The sequence below is a fragment of the Eptesicus fuscus genome, chromosome 10 (genome assembly GCF_027574615.1).
Source record: "Eptesicus fuscus isolate TK198812 chromosome 10, DD_ASM_mEF_20220401, whole genome shotgun sequence".
Classification (NCBI taxonomy): Eukaryota; Metazoa; Chordata; class Mammalia; order Chiroptera; family Vespertilionidae; genus Eptesicus; species Eptesicus fuscus.
The window spans coordinates 67,398,318-67,408,983 of NC_072482.1; the positions used below are offsets into that span (position 1 = coordinate 67,398,318).

The window sequence follows — 10,666 nt, forward strand, 5'->3', positions numbered from 1 at the left end:
ATAGGATTTTATTTATTTATTAACAAACACTTTTATAAGAGAGAGGGGTTAAGTAACTTGTCCAGGGTCACATGTCTAGTAAAAGTGGTGGCAGGTTTCAAACAGCCATTCTGCCTCAACACTCCATGCTTTTAACCACAATCCACTGCAGACTATAGAGCTGATGGGACTAGTGTGAGGAGTTTTGCTGCAGAGAGAAGAGAAAAGGAAGAGAGTGGGATCAAGAGAGGTGTGTTATTTTTCCCTTGTCATATGAGAGAAATAATAGGAGAATGATGCATTAGAGACAGAAAAACTAATGAGGCAGGAGTTGAGGAGAATGCTGGGACAGTGCCTTCGAATGGGCAAGAGGTGTAATTCTCAGTATAGAGATGATTTTAGGCAGAAGCGCAGATGGTCCATCCGTAGTAATAGGGAGACTCAGTATATTCCAGACATGTCCCTTTGGCTCCTGTCCCAGATACATCTATCTACTTCTATCTCTGTACCTGGATCTGTGGACGCTACACCTCCCCTGGATGCCTGTCTAATAGAAAACTTGAGATTAACATGGGCAAAACAAAACTATTCCTACCGCCCTGCCACCACCCCAAAACTGCCCCGTCTTAGAATGAGGCCCTATCATCTGTAGTTTCTGAAACCAGAAATCTAGGACTCTTCCATATTTCTCTTTTCATACCTTGTATCCAAACATTAGTTCAGTCTTGTCAGCTCCATCTCCCCAAAATATTCCAAATTTACTGACTGCTTACTACCTTTGCTAATACAACCAAGGTCCAGCCCACCCTCTTATCTGGCCGACTGCAGAACTTAACTGGCTTCCCTGTCTCACTCTTGCTGCCTACCAATCCAACCTGCACCACAGCCCACGGGATTCTGAAGTAGAATCAAGTGTAACTCAAATCACACATAAAACCCACTTGTGGATTCCTATTATAACCATAATATAACCCAAATTCCTGCCGTATCCTACAAGACCCATGTTCTGACCTGTGCCCACCTCTCCAGTCTCGCTTTCACCTCTCTACCCCAAGTTTATAGTCTGTTTCTGCCACCATAGCCTTATTTCTGCCTCTCTAACATTTTAAGCTTGTGCCAAGCATGTTCTTTTCTGGGGCTTTGCATTTATTTACTGTTTCTTCTGTTGGGATACTCTTCCCACTCCTCCTTTGCTTAGTGACCTCATTACCATCAGTCATGTTTCAACTCATGTCAGCCTCCTCATGGCATTATCTGTTACCTGAAAATATCATAATTGTTTATTGTATTCATTGTGTCTCCTCTCATTTAAATGTGAGTTCATTGAGATTAAATAGTTCACTTTATTGACTGCTGAACCGCCCACCCCCACCAGCACCTTCGTTACTACCTGCCAACTGACTGATGGTATAGCATGTACAAAACAAAGTTTGTTTGTTCCCATTAGTTTTAAGATGTTTTTAAACTTGTAATTGTTATGTACTTCCTAGACCTACTATTGTACACAGATTCTTGATTAAAGCAACAATAGAAGAAAGAATGCAAGCAATGCTGAAAACTGCTGAGAGGAGGTAGGTGACAGTTTACTTAGTGGATGGGGAAGTTTTCCTGTTTATATATAAGGTTGTGTATGTGTTTGGAGCTTCTTCACTTAGATGACTACTTAGTCAACAAAAAGATACAAGTGCAAATACTTTTTAAAAGTAAGGTATGGCATTTTACCTAGTCAAAATTTTTCAGTTAATGTTTATTCTATATTTGATTTAACATATTAATAGGGGTGTAGTGTATTAAAATGTTTAAACTATCCTACTTTTCTTTGCCACAGTAGACTTTTAAATGATATCCATCTCCATGCCCCACCGAAAAGCCTTGGTCTGATGTCTGTAAAATGACACTGACATGCTGCTTGAACTTCACGTGTGTTAGTCACACACAGAGAGGAAGGTCTGGACTTAAAACTCTGCTGGTAATTATGGTGTTAATTCCAAAAGCAGAACAGCAGCAGAGACCAAAGCAGCCTTAATTTTCAAAACCCAGCTTTAGAATCCTAAAACTTCCTAATATTTATTCTATAACTTGTGTTCTTTAAAGTCACTTGAAAGCATAAACAAATGCTTTACTGCATCCTCATGAGATAGGTGTGATTGGAAGATACACGCAGTAGAGATGGGGGGACTTTGCATAGTTGGCAAAGAAGCAGTTTGAAGCCAGACATTGTCTTCCATCGGTGTTTAAGGGGAGGAAGGAGGTGACCACCAGACTTTTTGCCTCAAACATGAGGCTTTTTGTTGTTGTTTCCATACATAACAGAATTCAGTGATTATATTTAAGCTGCTTCAATAAAATAGCAATTAGAAGATCTGTTGAAGTTCTCTTGAAACAAATTAACTTGAGATAGTAAGAAGGTAAATTGTAAGGTGAGAGCCTTAGTAACAGTAGGGGAGGTTTTGTTTCTTTGTTTTATTAATTGTGCAAAGAAAAAGCATTTTATGACAAAGCCTGAAAATAATATATAGAAGTCTTCACTAATTTTAACAAGATGTAATAATGTTCCCATCACCTACTTTCTTCTGGGAGTTTCTTATGACTCAGGTATAAAAACTTGAGGACAAGTAATCCTTATATTATTACTAGAGGCCCAGTGCACAAAATTCGTGCATGGAAGGGGGGGTCCCCTCAGACCAGCCTGCACCCTCTCCAATCCGGGACCCCCTCAGGGGATGTCCAACTGCCGTTTTAGGGGATCGGGCCTAAACCGGCAGTCGGACATCCCTCTCATAATCCAGGACCACCAGCTCCTAACTGCTCACCTGCCTGCCTGCCTACCTGATCACCCCTAACCACCTCTGCCTGCCGGCCTGATCGCCCCTAACTACCCCCCCTGCCGGTCTGGTCGCCCCCAATTGCCCCCCCCACCAGCCTGGTCACTCCCAACTGTCCCCCCTGCTGGCCTGATCTCCCTTCACTGTCCCCTTCTGCCGACCTGGTTGCCCCTCAATGCCCCCCTTCTGCCAGCCTGGTTGCCCCCAACTGCCACCCCAGCCGGCCTGGTCGCCCCTCACTACCCCCCCCCCGCCGGCCTGGTCACCCCCAATTGCACCCCCTGCCGGCCTGGTCACCCCACGCAGCCTGCTGTTCAGTTGTTTGCTCGTCCCTCACTAACCCCCCTGCCGACCTGGTCACCCCACGCAGCCTGCTTGTTCAGTTGTTTGGTCGTCCCTCACTAACCCCCCTGCCGACCTGGTCACTTCACGCAGCCTGCTGATCGGTCGTTACTGTGAGGGTGTCCTGACCAATTTGCATATTACCCTTTTATTAGTATAGATGATATAATATCTTTATATTCTTATTATATATTATAGTACTATAAGGCTAGAACAATAGATATGACAAATGAAATCATTTACTCCTGGGGTTTCTTTCTGACTCTGCTCATCTGGAAAATCCTGCAGTCACACCAGCTCATCGGGGAAGCATCCAGAGGCCTCTGTCTTGACCGTGGCTGATCTGGCAGACCTCTTTACCAAAGACACTGAAGAACTTGAATGAAGTGCACCTGATTCAGTCTGCAAACGTCAATGTATTTAAAAACTGCCGTAGCTTGTAGAGCGAAGTTACAAGTAAACTATCCACTAGATGTCAGTATCCACTGTTCTTAGGCAAATGAATTTCCTTCTTTTCCAGTTGTACAGTGTCCCAGTAGTCATGGAGCCCTTTTCAATATGCTGTTTCCAGAAGATCTGTAAAGGTTTTAATTTTTCACTCCTAATAAAACATTTATTTTTGTTCTGAAGAATATCTATATCTGAGTGAATGAAGGCAGGTACTATGTACATTTCTTTTGATAAGGTCAGTCTTAAAAGGAGTTGGAACACGAGAAAGTAAACTAGCCTAGTTTTGTATGACCTGGTTGTACAACCAACACGAATCTCACTTTTGGAAGGGCCTTCAGTATCTTTAGCACATAACTCAGCAATATCTTGTAAGTACTATTTTTAGTAGATAATGAATTATATTAACTCCTAGTTATTTAAGTAGGTTTAGACTGTAACTTCATACATAGTAACTACAGTACTACAACTCCTAACAATAACTTAATATTAGGCAATTATTTCTTTTCTCTGTATCTTGCCACGAAAATTTGAAACACTTTTCCTGTTTCTATTACATGTTAAGTAGTGTCAGTGTAAGCAGTTAACTTTAAATAGGGCTTCTAAATGTATTAATGTTCATCTTAAAATTAATCTGCTTTCTCTACTTTGGTTTTTTCTTGTTAAGTTTTACATGTTTTAAGATTAATGTATCTGTAAATATCACAATTTTTGTACCTTTAGTTCTTATTATGACATGGAAATATGGCAGGTTTTTTAATAATCATTATTATACTGATGTCTTGCATTCCTTTCCTTTCCCGTGTTCTTGTGTATGTAACTAGATTTTTAACCAGAAATATCTAAATTTATGATCGGGTTTGTTATTTTATTCCACTAGTACTTATCTCAAGGACCAGTATTTTATCTTTGAAACAAGAGAATATCATATTTACATCAGCAAATAATTGAAAGTGCTAATAACTTAGTGTTTCTTCTTCTGTGAAGAATTAATGGACTTTGAAATTGGTAACTAAGGAATAGTAGCTTATTATATCCTAGCCATTTGATATAATACAAATGCTCCTGTTTTGTTTTGTTTTCTTTGAGCCTTCAAAGTTTTAAATGACCCTCAGGACCCATTAGCTTCTACTTAGCTACGCAGAAAACTGTAATGGAAACATCCCCTGAACCACAATTGTCCGAGATGCTCTGGTGCTTAGTTAAGGTGCAGTTTCTTTTTCTAGGTTTGAGATAATTTAGCTGAAGAAACACACACACATTTTTGGTGCTTATTCTTCAGTGAAGGGAGATATGCACTGATTCTTTTATATGAGATTAAACAGAACTATTATTTTTATAGCTCTTTGCATGTTACAAAGAGCTTTCCTGTACATTCACGTGTTTAATTTGCCCAACAATCTTGTGAAGGTGATATGATGAACATCATTCCTATTTTAAAGGAGAACTGAGGTTCAGAAATATTGAGAAATGTGCCTATGATACATACCAGTTAGATCATGCAGCTCAGGTCCCCTGACTCCAGATCTCACGTTCTTCCTCTCATCTGTTACACTGAGATTCAGACGCCCATGGTTATAATTAATGATGAGCAGATTTAGTATTTCTGTTTGTTTCCTAGTATTCCTTTTGAGCTAAAGTTGTAGGGGAAGCAATTTGATATGCTTCAATTTTGTAAAAAAATCTCTCTATATATACATACATAAATATGCCTGTGTGTTAGAGGAAAAACTGCTCTTATTTATTTCTGTAAGATATCATCAATTAAATAAATATTTTAGTGGAAGTTGAAATTTGGGGATTTGTTTAATTTCTAAGCTGTAGAACATACAGTGTGGTTTTATTTGTTTTGGGGTTGTGTTTTTTTTGTGTGTGTGTGAGTGTTTTGTTTTTTGGTTTGGTCTCTCAACAAAAGATGTCAAAATTGTTTATACTACAGAATTGTTTATGGTGCAGACATTTGTTATTTCTTTAAAACAGTTGTGACAATTCTTCCAAATAATTGTCCAAACAAATACAGATCTAATCCCCACACTTGGCTGCAAACAAAGAACTTTTTTGTTTCCTTCTTCCATCATTTTATATTCTCTGAAATATCACTGCTTATAAATAGTTGTTCGTAAATGGGTGCTGTGCTAATGCAACAGTGAGAAATAGTGAGATCATTCCAGTCCTTAGAGAGCTTAAAGTATGTTTGGACCTAGGGAACCATTTTCTCTTAAGTGAGTCGGTGAGCTTATAAGACTGAAAAGACTTCTTTACATACAATGTAGAATACATGTACCATAATCTTTCTAATTCCATAATCTTCTACTTCAAACCCAAGAGCTTTACTGTGTTTATTGCAGCTTCAACTTTCCTCTTTGTATGTACTCTCAGCAGCATGATCCATGCATTTGATTTTAATGATTGGTCCCTTCCCTATCACATTAATAACAACAAACTAAAAACTCTTGATATAATAATTCAACATGTAACAATCACAAATACTTTACAAATAATTATTAAACCTAACAGTACTTATCAGAATATTTAAGCACTGAATTTGGCAATGTGAGATTAATCATCACCTCAAGCTACCCTTTCAAGTGGACAAAGGAAGAAACATGTCCCTGAAATCTTTCCCTGCCGTCATTTGCCAGTTCTCCCAAGATTTAGTGTGTTAGAGTTCTTTATAGTTATGAACCTCAAAGGATAATCTGTGAGAAATGCAAAATCACCTATGCTAAATGACCTCAGGTTTAGTTAAATTGAGTAAAACATATTTTTCAGTTTTTCTAGAATTTAAATAAAATCCTACAATAATATGCCATTTTTTAATTTTTAACTGGCATGCCAGTGTAAAAGTGAAATGTCATTAAAACAGTGCAGTACAAGCAATGCATTTTAAGCCTGGCTACTTTGATAAAGGAAATCTAATCTTCAATGGTATTTCTTCAAAGTAGGATCGATTAACTCAATATTACATAAAATTTATGAGAATCTCCATATACCTCTGTTACACTGTGGAGAATGCAAACCACTTGCAAGTATTCCTTTGGAGGGAGGACCATGTGAGAAGTTGATAACCCCAAAGGGAATTCAACTCTCATCATAGGCATGCAGTGTTAATAGAGGTGTCCAAAAGTTTGTGTACCCAACGCTTTAAAAAGGCCAATATTCAATATGTCAAAGTTTGGAGTAACGACGGGTTTATTAATTGAGAAGGCACCTACTGGAGAAGATGGGTTCTTCAAATCCATCTAAAGCAAGCACAAAGTCAGGCTTTCTTTAAACTCAGGGAAGAGAAAATGAGAGAGGCTGTTTTTGTAAAAGCTCAAGCCCACCGCTGAATTCCTCTAATGAATATCAAGTCTAAAGAAGGCCGTGGGAATAATACAGGCCCAAACAAGATGGCACCTGAGAGTATTTCACACAGTTATAGAGCAGAAAAGTGTCACCTACAGAAAGTAGCATGAAACCTTGGCAGAAACCAAAATGACCATCTCTAGCCTTTTCTTTCCTTCATCAGCATTTCATGGGCTAGCTCTGTATCTTGTCTTTGAAGGTCCTGCACCATCTGTTGTATCCTATTCCATTATTTAATACCAATGACTCTCAAGACTGATTTTGTTCATTGAAACTGAATTTGTTATATTGAAACCAAATCTTTTGTACTGTAGCTTATGCTTTTTTCCCTTGCAAAATAGAAATAAAATTTAACCTCCATAATCTGTGTGATGATCCTTTATACAGGTGACCATTGTTATTAAATTGTTTAGTAACATTTTATTGCTGCCTATCAAATATTCCATTCCTTCCAGCCTTTTCTTAAAGGTCTTCCTCTTCAAACTCCTTAGGTATCTTTCTCTCCTCGAAACCTGCTCTTATGCTCCTCACCCCTCATAGAGCCTATTCGAGGAACAGTTTTGTGCCAGGACATATTTTTGACCTGTGGGATTTTTTTTTTTCAGGTCTGTATGATTCACAGTTCAGATCACTGACCCCTCCAGTGCCTTGCAGAACAAATATTTGTATCTAAATTTCCTTTGAAATTGAGTGTCTCCTCACTTTATTAATAATTTACTTAGGGTATATCTATTGAGATTACTGTTTGTTCTGACCAAATAATTGAATCGATACCTCCTCCCCTGGGAACTGACCTTTAGACCACTTCACAACCGACATTCCCTTTCGCTTAGACCAGTGGTCAGCAAACTCATCAGTCAACAGAGCCAAATATCAACAGTACAACGATTGAAATTTCTTTTGAGAGCCAAATGTTTTAAACTTAAACTTCTTCTAACGCCACTTCTTCAAAATAGACTCGCCCAGGCCGTGGTATTTTATGGAAGAGCCACACTCAAGGGGCCAAAGAGCCGCATGTGGCTCGCGAGCCGCAGTTTGCCGACCACTGGCTTAGACCACATTCCACTTGCTAAGACCATTTCTTTACCCTCTGGCCTTTCCCAGGATCCAGACCAGCCCAAAGAGTTCACCACCAAAAAAGCCTGTCTAGAATCCTTTAAAAATCTCTGACTCCCGGTCCCGGATTGCTGGCACCATTTGGGGGCTCAGCCCATCTGGTCTCCAGATATAAATTTATAACCCCTCACCACTTTTGGCCTCATGTGTACCTCCTTCAGCAACCCTAACAATTACCTGTGTTTATTTTCTTTCAAAACCATCTAGTTTATGTTTACCCCATCCCTAATTTCGTCCTCAGACCTGCAAAGGCACTTCTGTCCCTTGTCACCCAGCTTCTGACAATCCAACAAGTGCTACATCCAGTTATTTTCCCAGACTCTTCATAAAGATTTTCATTGACTAAGATGAGAGCATTATGTACTGCCTGTTGATCATGTTAAGTATATTTTCCGCCCTAACTGGTTTGGCTCAGTGGATAGAGGGTCGGCCTGCGGACTGAAAGGTCCCAGGTTCGATTCCGGTCAAAGGCATGTACCTTGGTTGCGGGCACATCCCCAATAGGAGGTGTGCAGGAGGCAGCTGATCGATATTCCTCTCTCATCGATGTTTCTAACTCTGTATCCCTCTCCCTCTCTGTAAAAAATCAATATATAGATAGGTAGATAGATAGATATAGATATAGATATAGATATAGATATAGATTTTTTCTTTTGTCACAGAATGGTATCTTTGGTAAATGCAAACCTATGTTTTAAAAGGGAATGTATTTTGGTACCTGATCTTGCTTTATTATATCAGAATGTTTATAAATGATTAGCTATTAAAAAGTTAAGCATCATTGTGGAATGTTGTAGTAGTAAGTTCTATGTACATTTTTATTGATCATAGTCCAGGGCCTAGTCTAGAAAGAAATCTATCCACTCAGCAGCAGCAATAGATGCAGGCTTAGTGGACTTTGTATAACAGAGTTCTATTTAATTTTGCATCTTACACTTTGTATAAAAGCAAATTGTCGAGGTTGGATTGGATACAGCAGCTGATTTTTTACACTAAATATTGTCTTCAAATGAATGTAAAAGGACTGGTACTGTGTGACTGCTGACCACAGAGATAATGGTCACCTGTGATGAGTTGCCTTGGTTAGGCAGTAGTACCAGTTACTCAGACATTAATCTAATCTAGGATTTGTGCAAGTGTTCTATAGATGTGATTAAAGTCCATAATCAGCTGGCCTTAAGGGATATTATTCCAGGTGGCCTGGAGGTGGGGAGAAGGGTGGGGGAGGGAGCTTGATTCAATCAGTTGAAAGGCCTTAGGAGCAGAAGTCAAACTCCCCAGAAGAAGCAATTCTATCTGCTGACTGCAGCTTCCGCTCATGCCTGGGAGTTCCAGCCCCCCTTCCTGATGGCCTGCCCTGTTTATTTCAGACATACCTAGCCAGCCCCCCACAATCACATATCAATGTCCTGCAATAAATCCCTTAACATATATATCCTACTGGTTTTGTTTTCTCTGGTTGAACTCTCATACACCACCCTTGAAGAAGCTAATTGGTGATACTGTTTATGCTGCTGCTTTTAAATAGCATTGCAATGTTTCTAAGAACTCCAAAAATGTTTAGACATAACCTAAACATGTAAAGAATAATGATTACACACACAGAGAGAGAGAGAGAGAAAGATAGCTTTTGAAATGAATAGCACTGGTGTTCATTAGTAGCCTCCAATGTGGTATATGCACATTCCAGGAATAGGCAAGGTGTGGAAAAAATATATTAGAACTGATTTTTAGTGGGGTATTATTTGTAAAAGAGAAATTAAGTTTATTCTTATTTAATATGCAGATCAACACTAACACCTTTATTCCCATCCTCTTAGATAGTAGTCATGAGTTGCCTAGGTAAGTGGAATTGGAGTTACTCATATCCTCTATCAGGCAAAGAAGGTGTGATGAAGAATTTCATCCTTGTTTCAAGATGTCAGTGAGAAGGGACGTATAGCAGCCAGTACAATTTTGATTACCCATGAGAAAGGAATTTTAGAATGCAAATGAGTTCTCAAAGGAGATAGCAAAACTGTCTCTGAAAGATTTTAAGGAAATCTAGGATTTTTTCAAGTACAAGTGAACTTTAAGGCTCTATTGAGTCCTGTGGTTAAAAAAAGAACAAAAAAAAACAACTATGGTATTTTCCATTTTAGACTCTTTTTTCTTTTTTCCAAAATACATGGTTGTTAAGTTCCAGAATTTCTTTAGCCATGTGAATAACAAATACCAAAAGAGTAGGCTGCTATTTCCTCTTCTAAAAAGTTAGTAGACACAGAAATTGCAACTATTTCTTTCTAAAAATTAATCAAGCATTTCAGTGAATGCAGTAGAAAAGGCATTGCCTTCCCAAGGGTCTGCAGTAAATTCTTGTTGAACTTCATTGGTTGAAATAACTAACAAAACAGAGGCACATCAGAGCAGAGATGTGTGGGTTACTAAAACATTTGCAAACATCCTGTCCACTTATAGAGACCTAGTTGATAAACACTGAGAAGTCATTTAAGATTTCTGCTGTAACTGTGCTAAATGTGTTTCATATTTAACATAACTGTTTCTTATTCTTGGATTTGGCTATCAGTACCTAATTGTTACACGGACTGTATTTTGATTAACTTTTATCT

At 38.7% G+C, this 10,666-nt stretch overlaps 1 protein-coding gene across 2 annotated transcripts in view; it reads left to right on the plus strand.

Annotated features, from left to right (window-relative positions):
* The window catches only part of SHPRH (SNF2 histone linker PHD RING helicase), a 67,154-nt gene extending 62,918 nt beyond the window's left edge, over nucleotides 1-4,236 (plus strand). For both annotated transcript variants that reach the window (XM_054722213.1, XM_028140688.2), the window contains 2 exons: nucleotides 1,470-1,550; nucleotides 3,435-4,236. In XM_054722213.1, coding sequence (XP_054578188.1) covers nucleotides 1,470-1,550; nucleotides 3,435-3,531 — 178 coding nt within the window. In that variant the 3' untranslated portion in view covers nucleotides 3,532-4,236. The remainder of the gene's footprint in view (nucleotides 1-1,469; nucleotides 1,551-3,434) is intronic.
* Nucleotides 4,237-10,666: the final 6,430 nt, after the last annotated feature.